Source organism: Equus przewalskii, chromosome 4 (genome assembly GCF_037783145.1).
Source record: "Equus przewalskii isolate Varuska chromosome 4, EquPr2, whole genome shotgun sequence".
Lineage (NCBI taxonomy): Eukaryota > Metazoa > Chordata > Mammalia > Perissodactyla > Equidae > Equus > Equus przewalskii.
Window position 1 is genome coordinate 29,375,416 of NC_091834.1, and position 19,876 is coordinate 29,395,291.

At 34.7% G+C, this 19,876-nt stretch overlaps 1 protein-coding gene and 1 non-coding gene across 2 annotated transcripts in view; one reads left to right on the forward strand and one right to left on the reverse strand.

The window, feature by feature from the left end:
- SEMA3D (semaphorin 3D) overlaps positions 1-19,876 on the reverse strand; it is a 188,277-nt gene that overhangs the window by 81,432 nt on the left and 86,969 nt on the right. Inside the window, exon 4 of the mRNA XM_070615643.1 lies at positions 3,882-3,944. Coding sequence (XP_070471744.1) covers positions 3,882-3,944 — 63 coding nt within the window. The remainder of the gene's footprint in view (positions 1-3,881; positions 3,945-19,876) is intronic.
- On the forward strand, positions 9,720-9,825 carry LOC139083148 (U6 spliceosomal RNA). The gene has a single exon (XR_011539717.1). It is a non-coding gene; the product is annotated as a U6 spliceosomal RNA (small nuclear RNA).

Below are 19,876 nucleotides of genomic sequence, written 5' to 3' on the forward strand. Positions count from 1 at the left end.
TTTTCATGTGCAGCATCATCTACAACAATAAAAACTGGATACATATCAAACTTCTAACAATAGGGGATTGATGAAATAATATATAAAGGAATGCAGTGTAGCTATTAAAAGTAGTGTTATAAAAAGGAATTTAATGACATGGGAAACTGCTCATGGCAGTCTGCAAAGTGAAAAAAAATGTTTTAAGGGACTATGTATACAATGATTTCATTCTGAAAAATAGTAAATAGATAAGATAGAATAAACATCAAAATGTCACAAGCTATCTCTGGGTAATGTCCATGGGGGAGGAGATATTTACAGATGACTTCTATATAATTTGCAAACTTCCTACAATGAACACTTTGTTTTGCTTTTAAATGTTCTTCTTTAAAAAACAAAGAAAAGAAAAGAAAGAATGTAATCATAGACCTTTAGAGATGGAAGATCCTTAACTCTATGTACTGTCTCTATTGACGAAGTTGTGCTCCTCTATGATTAAACTGACAGACAGGCCACGCTGCCCACACTTGTGTTCTTTCGCCTGCACTGAGCTGTTTACCCTACTCTTTAGAGTCAGGATTAAAATATTTCTTTAGTGACTTTCTTTTGAATAATATTCTAAGTAAGAAACAAAATACTACCAAAGAGCTTCCTGTCATCTCTTCTGTTCTTGGCATGAACTAGGCACTGTGCTGAAGAAAGTGGAATAGTTCTCTTCTGTTTCCTCATCGTCTGCTCCCTCCCCACCCCAATTAGCTAACTTTCATTATGGTAAATAATTCACTATTTTTCAGTTATATAGTACCTGTGTGTAAAGGGACAGTCTTTCCAAACACTTGTTAATCCTAAACACACACTTGGGAAGTAGGTAAAAATTACTAGAGAGAAGGGAGGAGAGAGAGTAATGCCAAAAGTAGTAAAAGATGTCAATAAAACCACACACTTGTCTCAGTTTTTTGTTGGCCAAAATCTATGCAATGCTGTAAAATAAGGGTCTATGTTACAGTGATATTGAAGAGAGAAATGATTTGATGGATACAGTTTTCAGATCTTATATGTACAGTTCAGATATTTATGCATAGATTATAGCGTTGTCTAAGAACACAGATCGTGGGCAAGACTTCCAGATTCAATTCCTGGCTTCACTATTTACTAGATATGTGATATTGGGCAAGTCATTTAATTTTTCTGGCCTCAGTCTTCTTATCTGGAAAATGAGGAATAATAATAAAATACAGCATACAGTATTGTTGTAAGGATTAAATGAGATTAGAAATATAAGGTATTGAAAATAGTTCCTGGAATGTGGTAAGTGCTATAAAAGTGTTAGCTATTCTTAGTAACTCTAAAATATAATATTATTTTAAAGGGAAACATTAAAAAAGAGACAAAGACTTACATTATCCCTACATGGTTCAACATCAAACTTTACAGAGCTCAGAAAAAAGAGAAAATCTCCCCAAACCTCTAATCCTATTTTGGTAGTAGGTATGTGTAAAGGTTAGAGATGATTACCAGCTCCCAAATACAACTGAAGCGGAAGAACAGGTTCCATATACTGGGTCCTACGTGCTCTAGGATACGGCCTCCAGAAAAGTTTATCATCCTTTGCTTTAACTTAATAATAGAGACAACTGAGTTACTATATAACTGGAATTAGTGGACATAGTGAAATGAGAACACTGTCACAACTGAAACTTCATTGATTCTTTGACCTTGAGTATTTACTCCTCATCTACTCCATAGGAAAAGTGACATTAGTTTATCGGTGTAAATTAAAAATACCCTTTTCCTACTTGCCTCCTTATCATACACTCTATACTGGTGAAACACAAAATGTAAAAGTGCTCATACTGTTTATGACATGCTTCTACTGTTTTTCAACAAAATAATTTTGAAAACTCTCATAAGCACAGCATCTTTTTCCCTATGAGATCAAAAAAATATTGACGCTTTTGCAGACCTGGGCATCTGCTCAGAGCTGGGATATTGAACAGGGTGAAGAGATTAGAGACATGAAAGGAAGAAGAATAAATTCTAAAATAGTTTAATCTCTTTCATTTCTAGAAAACTAAATGTAAAAATTATTTCCTATTGCATTTGATACTAACACTCCCTGATATATTTCTGCTAACATAAATGTTCCTGAAAAAATCACATTTAACACTGAGTACAAAATCAGGCATAACAAAAGCTTCTTTCTTTTGTTTTGATTATTTTGTTTTGCACTACCATTACTATGCACAGTAGTCCCTCAGTATACATGGTGGGGACTGGTTATAAGACCCCCTCTCCCCCCATACCAAAATCTTCAGGTGCTCAAGTCTCTTACAAAATGGCATAGCATTTGCATATAAGCTACTCACGTCTCCTTCCCATACACTTAAATCATCTATGGATTACTTTTGATACCTAATACAATGTAAATGTTATGTAAATTGTTAGTGTACTGTATTGTTTAGGCAATAATGACAAGAAAAAAAGTCTGCAGATATTCAGTACAGACACAACCACCGTAGGCCTCAGTTGGTTGAATTCAAGGATGCAGAACCCACAGATACGGAAGGCCAACTGTATTTCATCATTTGAGTAATAGCTGTATCTCTTATTAGACAGAAAGCTCCAGGAAAGCTGATACTGTATCAATTCCATACACATGTTTATGCACATATTTCAGCTTTTAATAAACATTTGTTGAATAAATGAATGAACAGATGAGTAAACAAACCTATTGTCTCAGATTCTTAGTCTTGTAAGCTTCCCCTTACTTCATTAAGCATCATGTGTCATGTTGTTTTACTTTTATCACAGTGATAAAGTGAGAATTTTTAATTTAATTATGCTTTCAGATACACACTATTTGTTATTATTAAATATGAAGGCATTGATCAGCTTTAGATTCCTGAGTTATTATGGTTAGAGGCAACATTAGAGGATGTTGCAAAAGAAGCCTCAAGATGTTCATGATTCGATCCAAAGTTAGAACCTCTTTTCATCTTGAGTTAATATTCAGGAAGTAATTTATTTTGCCAAAAAAGCAATTCTGCCTATCACCACTGTGCAAGAAGTCAGGGCAGAACATGGAGCATCTGGCCTGTATCAGAATACTTTGATGAGGAGAAGAAGCAGTCGTAGCCACAGTGCTCTTCAGTCGCTGCTGGAGGTAAAATAGGCAACACAATTTATGGAGCATGCAGGACAACCTGGACGATGCAAAAGCAATCCAGACGGGATGCCCCGAAGACAGTTACGGTAGTCACACCTACCTAAGGGTGTGCTCTGGTCCTTAAGGCAGCTTCAACTAAAAGTTTCTATTAGGACCCCACTATTTATCCTTTATAAGTTATTTCATATAATTATGCTTATGTAAATTTTAGAGTAAATTATTTCTAGTTCTTAATCCAGAATGTTGTCATTCATTTTCAACCAATCCTTCTTAAATATCTCTATAATCTCAACTTTTCAAAGAATTCTTCCAGATGTGGCAAGTTTAATTTCAACCCAAATTAAACTAAATATCAACTGAATGTTTATAACGCTAAAAGAACTGATGATTTTGTGTACACTTACAAAATACATATAAATGAAAAATACACAATCCTAGAAACACAATATTTTCTGATGGTTGTTTTCTAATATTTTAAATGTATTTCTAAGATTTGTTAAAAAAATAATATTCAAAATTAACACTTTAGAAAGTATAGCATTTCTAAATTTCTGACAACGTTATTCCCTTTGGCAAGGTAGAAATATTTTACATCATATTAATGTTTACACAAAAAGTTAGTGTGGTTAAAAGTAATATACTAATGCCATCAATTGAAAAAAACCCAATATAAATATTTACTATCATATTAACACTAGTTTAACAAAGATATTTTTTAAAGTCTCATACTTACACTGGCATCTTTCCCAGCTAATTTACATAATTCCACTCGTTCCTTTGCAGCCGGCCAATATATCTGGAAAACATTTCAAGGTGTGTTAAAATTTGAGCATCTGAAAACACCGTACAATTCTAATTAGGGAAGTGAGTACATGAAATTTAAGAGTGGATATCAAGCCAAGAACATGCTGTTAGGTATACTGTAAGAATTTTGAGATTTAAATATTTTCCTAGGCCATCCTAAAAAGTTTCGAAGAAAAAACTATGCAGAATTATCCACTTTTATTTGTCAATATTCAAATTTCTTTTTAAATGTATTTAACAATAGATAAATTATGTTGGGAAGGCCATAAATTCTTATTGTGATATCAACAGAATTTCAGATTAGCATTTGCTTAAGAGATTCTATTTACCCTATTTACTCTATGTTTCCTCAGTGGTAGTACATTATAAACATGTACAGTGAGGTGTGGGAACAGCTCTTTGTCATAAGCAGAAGTTATTGCTCCAAGTCAAAGACCAGTGTGGATTTGTTGACAATATTTAACATGTTTGGAGGGCAGATCATCTGTCACTGATTTTATAAGCATTATCTTACTTAAATCTCATAATGACACTATGAGATAGCTGCACTTACTCTCCCCATTTTCCGGTCCAAAAAGTTATTCATACAGTTGTTAAATAACATGTCAAGGGCCAGGAAGCTAGTTTGCAGCAGAGCCAAAATATGACCCAAAGTCTATCTGTCTCCTGAAGTGGGGGGGTCTCAATCACCGAATAATAAATATTATTTGGGCAAATGATTAAAGACAAGGGCAGCAAACTCCTTGACTGGTAGCTATTAATCATGCTTTAACCATCTTGAATTTATCACAAAGGTTTTGTTTTGGTTTTTAAACACACTTTCGGAATTCTGTCAGGAAGTTTTTGCAACATAAGGTTTAAACAGTTACACTGCTACGTTAGCTTAGAGAAGGAAATGCTCTCCATTAAGCTATAGGCAAGACCAAACAAGAAAAGCAAGCTCTGAGTTGCTTATAACGTTCCAAGAGTTCCTAACAAACTTTTACTATGTTTCTCACCAATGTTAGCAGAAAATCTTCTAATAGGTGAGGAAAAAAGAGAATATCCTGAGGGAATACACTGAAAGAGACTTCTTAAATTTGGAATTAACAAATGATTTATGTCACTAACGTTTATATGATATTATCTTCGTAGTGGAATTTTAGGGTTTTATGTCTGCGAATAAGGAAAAAAAGAGAATAGAACTCAAACTCTCTTAGTAGATAAATACAATGAACTTATTCAGATTTTTAAATGAAGCAACGTTGTTCGTTTAGAGTACTTTTTTTTTTTTTTTTGAGGAAGATCTGCCATCAATCCTCCTCTTTTTGCTGAGGAAGAGTGGCCCTGAGCTAACATCTGTGCCCATCTTCCTCTTTTTTATATGTGGGACGCCTGCCACAGCATGGCTTGATAAGCAGTATGTAGGTCCGCACCCAGGATTCAAACCAGCAAATCCTGGGCTGCCAAAGTGGAACGTACAAATGTTAACTGCTGCGCCACCAGGCCAGCCCCTGGAGTCCATTTTAAAAACCTACAAATTACAATCTAAAGGTGTATATAAGCAGGGTGGACGAGCCAGCTGTAGGATCAAATGACAAGCTAACTTTGTTGTGGTTCACAATGAGGACCTAAAGATTCTATTTATTCAGAAATAGTTTAAATCACTGCAATTATATTTTCACACAATATTGAATAATAGCCAGCAGTAAAACATGAATGGACCACAGGAATGAAGAGCAATATGGATGGACCTTAGCAATTCATTATTAGGTGAAAAAAGTATATTCCCCCAAATTACAAACAGCATGATCCCCCTAGAATAATGTTAAACACAACTAAAACAGGCATATTTTAGGTGTATATATAGATGCAACAAATATGTGAAAAGAAATGCAAGAGAGTGATGAATACAGGATACAGAAAGATGTTTACCCAAATTTAGAAAAAAGGAAAAGGTTAAATTGGTGGCAAAAAACAGTTATTTACCAGATCTTAACTTTTGTTCTGGATGGTGCATTTTCAGGTTTTTAATACACAATTACAAACAACTAAGTAATGTAAGTTAGTAAATAAATAAATCAAAATGGGCCATGCATAGGCCAACTGACAATAGTCAGTCATCAAGCTAGAATCACAAAGTCTTAAATGAATAAATGAACAGTAAAAATAAAACACTGCAGGTGGCAGGAAATTTGAAAGTTTCTTCAAATTGCTTTTGCTTGCTTGTTTGTTTTGGCTTTTTTTTAAACCACTGGTAGCAAAAAAAAAAATACTGAGTGTTCTTTTTCCTTCCTTTAAAAATGGCATCTTGAATTTATGGAATCTTTGCTTCATATTTGAGCTTATAAACTCAAAACATCCTCTTACTATTTTTTTGCTGATTCTTTTTTTATTATTTTTAATTGTGGTAAAATATACATAACATGAAATTTACCATCTTATCCATTTTAAGGGTACAGTTCATTATTGTTAAGTATATTTAGTTTGTGCAACAAATCTCCAGAATTCTTTCATCTTTCAAAACTGCAACTCTATACTTGCTGATTCTTGAATATTATAGTGATTTTACAGAGGACAACTTTGTATCATTGGACTGAAAATAAATTGTACCCAGAATGCATGTCCATGATCTGTCAATTGGTTTAATCTTTAGCTCATTTTATTTGGTCTCAAGTCTACACTAATGTTTCTTTGAGCCTTTTCAATATGTCAGATCCTGTTCTTTTCTGTTTTATATGCTACATTTAATCACATTTCAGAAATAAATTTAGAACAAATATTTATAGATTTATTCAGATCTGAATATCTTATGGATATTAATACTATATAAAAAAGGAAAATATAGAACTCTTTCATATTAAGTAAATGAAACTTAAGAGGGGAAAAATCATCACAGGGGTCTATTTTTTACCTTAAACCAGTATATTGGGTGATTGAGTTAAAGCAAATTATGAGACAAATAATGTTTCTAAAATTGATTTTGACTATATTTAAAGAGGCTTCTAAAAGGAGGGAGTTATTTAAAGATTGAAAAAATGTGGAAGCAATCCTTATATCAATTTTGAAATCTAAATGAAAGTTCCAAATAGACACAAATTGTGAAGGGCCTTCTGTATGCCATTGAGGCATGTAAATTTGAGTCAGGAAGATAGTTCTGTAAACTGATAGGGTAACTGCATTGCCACAGGAGATCCAAAGAAAGTGAGGAGAGAGCACAGAGGATGGAGCCACTATACCCCGGGAGCACTAGCAAGCAATGAGTGCTAAACACAGTCTCTACCAGCCCCAACTTTTGAGCTATTGTTTTAAATTACTTGCTCTTAAGAGTTTCAACTCTAATGTAATAGTTGAGTTTAGCTGAATAGTTTCAACTCTAATTTTGTATTAAGGACTTGACACTAAAATACTAAGTGCCGATTCTTTTTTCTTTTTGCAAAGGAATACAGATCTCTAAAGGATGTTTTAATGGTTCTGTTGGACATTTTCAGTTATTAGTTATAACTCATATAATTGTAAATTGAGTTGTGCCATCCTAGTTAATGAAGCAATAAAACTAAAATTACAAGAGTCAGAGAATCGGGTTTTTGACTAGTGGGTAAATGTGATACAAAGATATACAAGCACTGAGAATTTGCTGGACTCCAGAAAACAACTTGAATAAATCTTCTAACTTCTGTTTATAAAGCAGATTTTCCCCACAAATTTTATCTCACTTTTCATCATTCACCTTCAATTTCATAAAGTCTAGAACCTGTTAAAAATAGAATTTTTTCTTAGATCATTATTATTATTGTACAGGAATTCTAAGATGGTATCACTTTACTTCTTAAGGCAACATTCAAGCCTTAAAAATAAAGATTAATTGAGATCATATATTGGCTTATTTTGACACAATGCTGTCAAGAATCTAGGAATCACAAATAGAATTAATAACAACCACCTAGGAGATATCTGATTATCATCCAGACTCTAAACATTTACTTAAAAGGAAGAAAAATCATTGTAGTTGTGCCAATATTTAAAAGATATCATTTTAATTATGATTTATGATGGGGTTTTCTTTTCCTTGCAAACTAGTCATTGGAATAAAGGGTTTATTTTTTTTTAATATTTCTTTTGATTCCTTGTTGGAAAAAATTTAAGGAAACAATTTCTTTTAATTCAATCTAAAAACAAAACAAAGCACGGGCTGGCCTGTTGGTGCAGTGGTTAAGTTCGCACGTTCCACTTCTCGGCGGCCTGGGGTTCACCAGTTCAGATCCCGGGTGCGGACATAGCACCACTTGGCAAAAGTCATGCTGTAGAGGAAGATGGGCATGGATGTTAGCTTAGGGCCAGTGTTCCTCAGCAAGAAGAGGAGGATTGGCAGCAGTTAGCTCAGGGCTAATCTTCCTCAAAAACAAAAAAAAAAAAAAAAAAGCAAAACAAAAAAAAATTCACAACAAAAAAATCACTTTATAGTTACACAGGGTTTGCAGAAATATGTTCAAATAACATGTTGTTTTTCATTAATCTTTTCAAGTGACATATATAATATGACATATATCTCTATCTCCTTATCTATATAAAAGCATTCCACCACTTCCATATTTTTCTAGTCAAATTGTGTGTGTAGATGGTTATGGAGTGGGAAAAACAGTAAGAGAGAGAAATAGAGAAGGATACACACAGACACCTAGAGGAAGAGAGAGAGATATTAACTCCAATTGGGTATAGAGTAACAGTTCATATATAGTCTCAAGTTTCAGCATAGTTTATACAAAAGCCCAAGAGGTACCCGAGATCCTGAGATTATTTCAGTAGCTCAGTCAGTATACTTTGAGACTGCGTCACTCTCAGATAGGAAGCACACCTCACACTTAAAAATACAATGTCCACAATATCTATAAAAAGCTCTCTTGAACATTAGGTAATGTGAACAGTTTTGAAGCAGTGATTATTAATATTCTCATTGCTTCCTGAATTTGTCAGCAATAAAATGACATATATATTTCCTCACACTTTAGTCCCTTGCACATGCAGCATTATGCCATATTAAAAGGTGCATTAAGAGGACAAAATACATATTTCTGTTTCTAAAAGCTGCACTACTCCTTTAGAAAGCTACCCACAGATATTTTTCTTTCACTTCTCAAAGAGGTATATCAGAAGCAGAGATGCCACTTGCGTAATTCTCATAGTTTAATTGTCCTGAAATATTCCCACAGCACACTAATTCTTAACTAACACTGTATGACGTACCAGGTACAGGATTTAAGGCTATCATTTTGGTGGATAGTAGTCATTGGAACCTTGGAGCTTTGATATCAAGGATCTCAAATATGCAGAAAGCTTACTGCTGCTCTCTCTACCCACGTGCAGGGCAGACATCAGAAATCAAACAGATCTTTTCTGTGGAACCGGATGGGCCCAAGAATTCCTCTCAAAATAATTATCCAAGGTGTAACTATTAATTAACCACTGCTAAACAATTAGGGGTTACAAATTGGCTTTGATTTGAGTGCTAATCTTATAAACCAAGCTGATAACAGAAAACTACTGTTGGAAACAGAATAAATTTATAAAATTTCTCCACTTAGAAGTGATAATTTATGCATTAATGTTTTAAAACAAGTATGTCTGACAAGTTAGTCCCCATATTCTATAATTTACTGACTTACCCATGGTAGTATGTTCCTATTGTTTTCATGAGATTTTGCAGTTGAAATTGACCATTTATAGAGGATTAATTTTTGCATGATACACTTGGAAGGATCAACTATTAACCTCAAAAAACACAGACGTAATGCTCACCTCAGCAGCACATATATTGAAATTGAATCATATAGAGAAGATTAGCATGGCCCCTGCACAAGGAAGACATACAAATTTGGGAAGCATTCCATACTTCTTTTAAAAAACAAGGAGAATAAAAATAAATATGTACATATTTTTTCTTTTAGAGTTATAGAATATAGATTACCAATATGAAAAGAGATCATTCTAATTAAATGAAAATTGTCTTCAGTGTGTCTTTATATATGCTCATATGCTACAAATTTATATTTTAAACACATTTTTCAAAAGTCATTTAATATTGATTTTCTTATGAAAATATAGCAGGAGCCACATGCATTTAAAAATACAACATATGGGGCTGGCCCTGTGGTGTAGTGGTTAAGTGCTCTCCAATTCGGCGACCTGGGTTCGCGGTTTCAGACCCCAGGTGTGGACCTACACCACTCCTCAGCCATGCTGTGGAGGCAACCCACGTATAAAGTGGGGGAAGATTGGCACAGACGTTAGCTCATGGGTAATCTTCGTCAGCAAAAAAAAAAAAAAAAAAATATATATATATATATATATATACATGCCATCTATAATCTAGTTATCTTAAATTGATTTTATTTGCTTATCTCTATCCAAAATCCAAAACTACCTATTTCTTTGTTTTTTGAAGCATTTTTTCTTCACTTTGAATACAAGCAGGCAGGAGGAACTCACAAGTAAAATACTGCAATGTCCTTAACAATTACTGTTTCATTCAAAATTTATATAATTCATTAACAGTTATCATTTGGTAAGGTGAAAATGTCAGGCAACTTATTTTTAATTATTTAATTTTAAGCAAGTTACAGAAACATTCAAACAGTGATAAGGTCTTATAACAACATCCTAAGGAAATTATAATTATATCTGTTCTTTGTTTCATCTTTGGAGAAGCAATTTAATGGACTCAAGTTAGCAAGTACAAGGTCAGTCAAATGTCCTTTGGCCTAATTTCAGAGATACCAAAACAACTGAATGGAATATACAAGAGGAAGTTAGAACTTGTTCATAAAACCTAATTACTCAGAAAAATTCAGAGACCTAAAAATGCAAGTGGCCATCTCTATCAATGAACAGAATTCTAGTTTTTGAATGGTTGTAAAGAAGCTGGAAAAATGTTGTTCTAAATGCCGTATGGTACAAGTATTTGAACAACTGAGGGAGCAATGACTATTCTGGGTTCCAAGGACAGAAAGAGGTAGGACATCAGAGCTCAAAGAATGGAGTATTAAAAAATAATGACAGGAGCACGGAAGGTAAAGCTTGCATAATTGAAACTGGCTGGGGTAGAGACTGTTACAGTTGGGAAGTTTAGCTCTCAAGTTTTGGGTCTGGTCTGCCCACAAGCTTCCTTCGTGAAGTCTTGGGTGAGAACTGTCTGTGTCTCTTCCTTTCCTTTTCTAGAATTCAGTTCAAAATTTCTTTTACATTAAGCCTTCTCCAGCAACCCTCTCTGAATTCTAATACACTCATGTTTATTGCATCCATCTGCCACTTTCTTTTTGCAAGTAAATTTAGCCTGGGACCTTTTCCTAACAGTAAAGATCAATGAAATGCATGAAATTAGAAGATGAATTCCACCTTCTGTAGCAGATGAGTACTACACCGCTCTTTAGCAGCTAATGCTGTTCTTTCAAATATTATCTTAGTATTATCCTTAAAATGGACTTGTTCTGCCTGGAATACACCTGACCTCCTCTGAATGGTCTCTTCTTATAAATAAGTGTCCACTTTAATACCGCCTCTGCAGGAAGGCCTTTTCTGAAGACCAAGCTAAAACAGTTTCCCAGGAATATCGCCAAATTTTTAAAAATAACGCAACACTAAATATTATCTTGTTTTCTTTTTTCTTCATCAAATCTTCTCAAAATTTTGTAAGGAATGAGGTCACAGCCTCCACTATCTTCTTAAACAAGTATTTAACTCATTGAAGCTTAGTGACCACTGGTCTGGAGTGACAAGCAACACTGCTTCTTCTTCCCACTCTCGTTAGCATCTGGTACAGTATCACACACATAATAAGCACTCAGTAATTATTGAAAAGTGATCCAGAGTTTCGCTTAAAATTGGAGACAGAGAAAGAGTTCTTGTCGGAGTTCTGGCAGGAGTCTGAGCAGTCTGAACAACATCCTGACAGTCCATTACAGTGAGCAGATGGGACCTGCACATCAGCACCCGGGTTGGGGAGCCAACACATCCATGAACTGGGCGATTGTTTTACCTCTGTGGTTACTAGACAGCATGTGTTCTGCAGGCAATAGGAAAAGATTAATCACCATGAAACTAAGCAGGGTGCCTTATACCAAAAGTTAATTTACTGGGATGTCCACATGGTTTCCAAGTGTTTATATTTTCTTAAATTCTAGTACTAACTAAGAATAAAAAGACTGGTAATTTTCTTTTATCAATAACTTGATTTTAAATGAGACGTTATTTATTCTGAGTCCTTCCCCCTAAATAATAGACTTACAGGGTAAAGCACTAGATGAAAATGTCTTATTCAGCCATGAAGTAAGTGAACAGAACTGGAGTCAGAAGGTCATTCTGATTTATAAAAGCATTTCTGCTTATACTCAATATAAAGCAAGTAAGTACAGAATCCTCATGTATGAAAACCCTCTTGTTTTAGACTTCTTTAATGAAAGGGAAATAACAAAGTGCTTTTTCATGCTATACAAAGAAGGGTGTTTAACTATTCCACTGAAAAGTATTATATTTAAAATTACAAACTCATTTAGCTTACTTATTCTTCTCTTATAAATGCTTAAAAATAGGGGCACAGTTTGATAAATTTCAAGTAATCTGACTAGTTTTCATAATCACATATCTAGCTTTCATGTTAAATAAGGAGAAAAATAATGTAAAAATTACATTATGATTGCTAGGTGGAAGAAAACAATCTGTCACATTTATAAATATCGAATTATCTTATTAACAATCTGCTAAAAAAAAAGAAAATTCAATCCTCTCAGAGTGTCCAAGTTCTAGCTTAAGTGTTTCATCTTTAAGTTTATCCAATGTTTCCCTTAAAATAATTCTGATTATTTTTGGGTAAACAACCAACAGAGTAAGATTCTTAAGCAAATGCAGGGACCTAAATTTTAGCAAGGTGAAATGAAATTGTTTCAGCTTATTCCATAAAAATACACAGTAATCTTAGGTAGGCTATGCAATGTATATATTGCTTTGGTGCATTGCTTTCTCATTTTAAAACCCATAGAAAAACTTCCTGTGTTACCCCCAAACACATTTAGTATATTTTACATTAAAAACAAATGTAAATTACTTTAAACAGAAAACTTATACTTCTTTTGTCTTCAATAACATAAATTTAGCTAACAGGTTGCTGTTGGGGCCCAGTTAAAGATCTTCACTTTTGATTAGCTAACATAGCAATTCTTTGAACATTTTATATACAATATATAATTTTGACACATATTAGTTTCAAGAGAAAAAAGAAATTTTAATTAATTAAATAAAAAGGAATAAAGAGGGCCCAGGCCAGTGACATAGTGGTTAAGTTTGCATGCTCCACTTCAGCAGTCCGGGGTTTGCCTGTTTGGATCCTGGGCGCAGACCTACGCACCGCTTATCAAGCCATGCTGTGGCAGGTGTCCCACGTATAAACTAGAGGAAGATGGGCACAGATGTTAGCTCAGGGCCAGTCTTCCTCAGCAAAAAGAGGAGGATTGGCTGTAGTTAGTTCAGGGTTAATCTTTCTCAATTAAAAAAAAAGAATAGAAAAGGAATAAAGATGCCTATTATCATAAAACTACTTGAAAATTAATTTTGAAGATCATTTAAAAATGGATTGATTCATGTCCTATTCTCTCTTTTAGAGTGTTGGTTATAGCTTAGCTTTGCTGGAACCCAGCAGAAATAGTATGGAAAAGCATAGGAAACAAGATGTAAAATAGCAAATGTTTTGGTTGAGGTTATTAATATCCAAAAGGTAAGTAATATTAATAAGAATCTTAACATTCTCCATTTGGTTACCCATTTGATTCCAATATGTATACTTCAGGAATGATATAAATGAGCTCGCCTATTACATTTAGAGATAAAATAACATTCTTTTGAGAGCTCATTTTATGGCTTTGATAGTATACCAAGATATTAAAAGAGAAGTTTTAGCTGAGGAAAAATTCAAAATGAGATGTTAACTCAAGATGTAAAAATTTTCAAAGTAGGTGGCCAAGAATCATTTAGATGATTTCACCCATGTTCAAGTCATAAAATAGTTGGAAACTAGCTATTAGAAAGTGTTTTCCTTTCCCTTGAGAAGGATATTTCATCTGAGACAGTTTTATCATGGATCCTACAACCCTCAGGGTGAGGAGTAGGTGCCAGGGAAGGCTTTAATGGGACCTTGAGAAGCACTTGCTGTTGAACTTGCAAGCTGTGGGACATTGTAGACTAATGTCTAAAGGACCAGAGAGAGACGGACAAGCTGCAATGAAAACAGAGGCCAGGCTCAAAGGCTATATTGGCATCATCCTGAACTTCCAGAGTGTCCAGGAAAATACACGCGGTGGCTTCCCATGGAACAGATGGGAGCTGTGCTCACTCAAAAATGGGATGGCATGAGGTCACCTGACATCCTGTTCAAGAGGGTTGAGTGAAAAGACTTCGCAAATTAACACCTACCTGGCTGAATTGCAATTTGCCTCAGGATAAAGAATCAGAACATACTAGTCAGAAGAGAAATGCAGTCACCCTTATCCAGAAAACTGCAAGGGACAGAACTCCAGAAAGAGGAAATTCCAAAAACTCACAAAGCTGCCTATGAAAGAAAAGTCACTTTTAAGCGTCTGACAAGGCCAGGAAGATGAGAAGTGAGGTCCCTCTGACAATAACAGTAGAGTAGACACTTCTCTGAACTCCTCTCCTTTTCCCTCCTAATTTGACTCTAGAGGGTCATACACTGTGTTTAACAAGCTTAGAGAAGAGGAGGAACGCTAGGTAGAGACAAGAGAGAGGAAGCCTCTGAACATTTCCCTCCTTGGGAGCCCTCCCCCACATGGCATGCCCAGTGGGGACACATGTAGGGAGCAGAGGTTCAATTTTAAGTGAGGTTGGAAGTTTTATTACATTGAACTGGATCTTTTAATTGCTGGATACCAACTGTCTGTGTTACCTAAGAGTGATCTCACAAGCCATAGGACCTGCTGGAGTTTTGGAACGGGTCCAGGAAAAGAACTAGTCCCACAGAATAAGTTGAAAGCAATTACGGGAGGTAAAATAAAGTTGTTTACTACTACACTCCATGGTTGACATATCAGTTGCTGTTAGATGAGTAGGTAAAATAAATAATGATTTTGGTCTCAGAGTAAGTTTATTTCTCATTGGTCTACTTGTCTCTCTATAACCCACTTAAAAAGAGAGAGAAGAAAAAAGAAAGAAAACTAAGAAACAAATGCTTGCATAATATAGCTACAAAAGCAGCACTTTTAGTTTAATAAGTCATTCCCTTTGTGACCTGTTTGCTTACATGCTGGTTTAGAGACTCACTCCATCCATGCATGGTTTGAACTGCTTCCAAAATGAGTAACATTTTCAGGTGGAAGGATTCCAACAATTCATTAACTCAAAAGCCCAACTGAACAACATAACCAGAGAGTATTGGACATTTTTTTACTGTCAACTATGACTCCATTAAAACACGTGAGAGAGAAAGAGAGAGGGAGACACTTTCAGCTTGTATACATTACTCCCAAAGTTTACATAGAGAAGGCTCTGGATTTTATATGAATTATTGTTAGGGCTACTCAAGCCTGGCTGAGGTGGGGAATGTTCACTTGTAGTCAAAGTGACAGATGTCAGGTAGTTTAGAATCATTTGTTTAGAAACCATAGATCCTTAAACCATATTCTACAAATGTCAAACACTTTCATTATTATGATGCCTACACTGAACAGGTTTCTAAAGCATCACTTATAAATAAATGATAAATGGATATAAATGTCCATCTACAGTTGACTACCTTTCTCAAGGACTATTAAAATTCTTTTTTTATACACTACCTCTGACTCTAGAGATGGGATAGGATATTAAGGGCTGGGGAAGGAAAATCTTGTGTCCTTAATTTAAATTATGAGAAATATACACATGGAGTGCAGAAACGATTCTCTTCTACATTTCTCAATCGTTTTTTCCTCATCCTAACCAAACAAGGAAACAATAAACCTCAAGTTCCAAATCAAAATGCAAACTATTTAGAACTAACCAGTTAACAACAAGCCAAATTTTACCCATCCATCTTGAACTAGTTCAAATCCCATGCACAACATGTGATTTTCCCCCTCCCTGAATTCCTACAATATGCATGTCTCATTATTTCAGACATTTAGGGATTTTCTGACTTACCTTACAACTCATTTAACCGTGTTATGCCCTCTCCCCCTAACTAGGGCATAAGCAATGAGAAGACTTGAGCTTTGTCTTCTATTGCAATGTTCTTAGTGCCAAGAATAGACATTCAAATGAGTTTTTCATGAAAAAGTGAAAAATAAACACTGACTAATGTAAAAGGAGAAAAGAAAAAAATTATCCAAAATTCAGTCACCAAGAAGTATTCCAAGTTTTACTTCTACAAATGCATATAATTGGTTTCAACCTCAGAGACTGATAAAAGCAAATCAATCAAAGCAGCATTATTGCAGATATAATTCTGCTAGGAAATACATTCAATGATGCTTAAGTCATATTTAGTTACTTGATTTTTAAAAACTATGTTCTCTGTACATTAACTATTTAGTGGATGATGCTAAATACTATTACTACAGAATAACGGTATAATGTTGAATTTGGGTTAAACTGTAATCTACTCCCTCCTGACGTCACCCCTCAACAATCACCATATTGAAGGGAGAAAACTTACAGGAGATCAGCAAATTTGAAGAGATCTGAAGAGCCTAGATTTTATAAAGTTTAGATTTCATAAGCTTAGATTAAATAAAGAATGACAGAGAACTTTTACAGAGGCAAATGAACTCTTACATAAGCAAGAGAAGTATTTGCAAAGCTTAGCAGATTTTTCAATTTTTACCATGCGGAGTAGAGGAAAATAAATTATTTCAAGAATTTTTACTTGCAGTGAATACCTTCTAAGGCTATCTCTTGAAAGAAAAATAAATCCTTCCAGATAATTTCCTTGTAGAACTAGCTTATCTTTATAATTATCTCCAAATAGACAATATACACCTTTCTTTTTTGATTGGCTGAGAAAACTTTATGTTTGCCTCTGGTAACCTATGTTAATGAGAAAAAATCAGTCCCCTAAGTAAATTATTTTTTTCAGAAAGCTGGTTTTCTACTCCCTCTCTGTAATTGCAGTGATCAATGTGATTGATTCCTGAACCCTTCTTCTACCTAAGGTAATTGATTGAGGTAAGCAAATCATAGTCACCCCAGCCCCCTGTCCAATCTGAAAACTAGACTTGACATGTTCCTGGCCAATGAGACGTGAGGGAGGGTTCTGTGAAACATTTCTGTGATCCTAAGAAAGAGACACAATAAGTGATTTGTCTTTTATCCCTTTATATTTCCTTGTCTGGATGTGACTCATGAAACTGTTGCAGCCATCTTCCTACCAACCTGAGGATAATGCCAACACCGAGAATGGCAGACAGAAGAGACAGAAAGAGCTGAGTCCTTGATATGATCCTTAAGCAGATGATATTACCACCTCTGTGGGCACCCAAACCCTGGAGATTATTCTTACTGTATAATATAATAATAATAATTTCCTTATTTTTTACCAGTCCAAGATAGGTGTCTTTTATTCTAAGCTGACAGCATATTAATTGATAAGAGTAATATATTGATCTCACATCCAAGAGAGGAAAAGATAACAAAATCAGCAATTCAAAAAACTTGAAGAAATCCATTATTTAGTGTTTATGTGTAAGACACTGTACTATCTGCTAAAGCAGAATCAGAAGTGCATGAAAAGTAGTCCTACCATTCAAGGAGTGTGTAATTTGCATGGAAGATATATTTACACAAATGAATAATGGTAATTTACTAGACAGGGCATCTGACATTGGTATTAAACACCAATGCGCCTTAGAAAACACAAAAAATAGTTATGTCTCCTAAGGACGAGAAAGCCTTGGAGAGCAAAAGGCAATAAAAGAGTAAAATTAGATAAGTGCCTTCAGAATTAGGAGTGAGATGAGCAAGAAAGTAAACGGCAATTTCAGAAAGCTTTAGCAAAGGCACAAAATTTGAAAGAAAATTATTTCGACAAGTTCTAGTAGGGCAGCTTCAGTAAAAGAATGAGAGAGAGAGAGAGAGAAGCAGAAAGTAAAGTGCAAGTGAGGGAACAATGAACAGTGGATAAAAATGAAACTGGAACTGGACACAGGGTGGAAATGGGTTGGGAAGAGCCTTCGAAGTCAACAGAAATCTGGAATTCGTTAAATTTCCTCGTAAATCAAGAACACCAGAAGTGTATAAACAGAGATGAAATGCGATCAGATGTTTATTTTTTTTAAGAGATAACACTGATGGTCATGGTGAATGAAACAGATATGGAAAAAATGGAGATTCTCTTTTATAAGATAAACCCAGTTGAATAATAGTATTATGACTTATGCTAGAGGAAACTATTGAAATGTTTGCCACCTTATCAGGCTGGACTGTCAGCTGAAGCTTTTGTGGGAACTGCATCACAGTTCTCCCTTTGTCTGATACAACTTCCCTAGCGACCCTCTCACATGAGTTGACCCCAAGCATAAGAACACTATCTTACAAACATCCTGTAAACTATTCTTCATCTCATAGTTGGCTTCTGAGGGAATTCAACCTACAATACAACTGTCAGGAGAGGTAATTACAGTTCTAGATCCTGTCCTTCCCTCGGAATGTGTTCACTTCAGGCTGGTTCTAATTGCTCCATTTGGTCTAGTGTTGGGGAAAGAGAATGTCGAAACAATGTCCACATCTGTCCCAGACCTGTCCCGGAGATGAATCCACAGGGTATTCCCTAACTGAAGAGAGGCCTTACGGGCCAACTTCGGAAAAGCCTACTTAAATTGTGAGGTATCACATCCCCATGAGGTGCTTATACTTGCCCTTTAGTCTATTAAGTCTCTCTAGAAATACAGACTATAGAAACAGTCCTTCCTCTTAAAAAAAAAAAAGATCAGAATCTTATCCCTCTTATCCAAATGTCAGAGAGTTAAAACAAAACAAAACAAATCAGCTCAGTCTACTTAATTTTTATATTCTAGAGATTAGAAATGCCCTGAAAGGTCTAATTTTGACTTTCTTCCTCTACAGTTAATACTCATCAAAGTCTATTGAGCATATACCTGCACCATTCATTGTACTAGACTCAAAATCTAGTCTAAACGGACTAAAAATAATAAGAAGGGTATTACCAAATATTTATTAATGATTTAGTTTTGTAAATGATTTTCCTATAATTTCTGGTGATTCCACACTAAAGGCCTGCAGCAAATATGAAATGGTCATGGCTATTTCTCAATAGGCATAGCTTTGTATAAAAACTTCAAGTAAACATATATCCTAAATTTTGATACTTCACTAGAATATTTTCAATAAATTTTTTAAAAATTTTCCAGAGGAGAAAATTCCCAATCAGTCACTCATAACTCAGTTATGTGTTGTACATTGCTTTAACTCTAAAGAGTACAAAGGACATGCTTCAGCCCCCCAGAGTCCCAACATGTGTAGTTTCTTCCACAGAAGAGTTTGGATTTTTGCCGAAGGGCGTTGAGCCAGTGCAAACCACGTAGGTCTGAATACTGCTAAAATACTAAATCTTGACACTTACTTGCCACTATAGAGTACCTTTTAGCACTGGAGTGACTTATATAAATTTTAAATGCAGATACCTACATAAACATAAATTCTTACCTTTGCATACATAACACCTTTATGAATTTCATAGTTTATAAAGATAAAGAAAAATCATCTAGGCAGCAAAAATCACAGTACAGGCTCTAATTTTATAGTGTGTTCAAATAACGGTTTATTTCACTAACATCATAAGGGAAAGTAAAATTTCATAACATTTATTTTATTAAATATTAGCACATTTAAGCATGGAATATGGCCAAAGAGAGATTTGCTTAAAATAGTCACAGAAGGAAGTTACGCTATCAG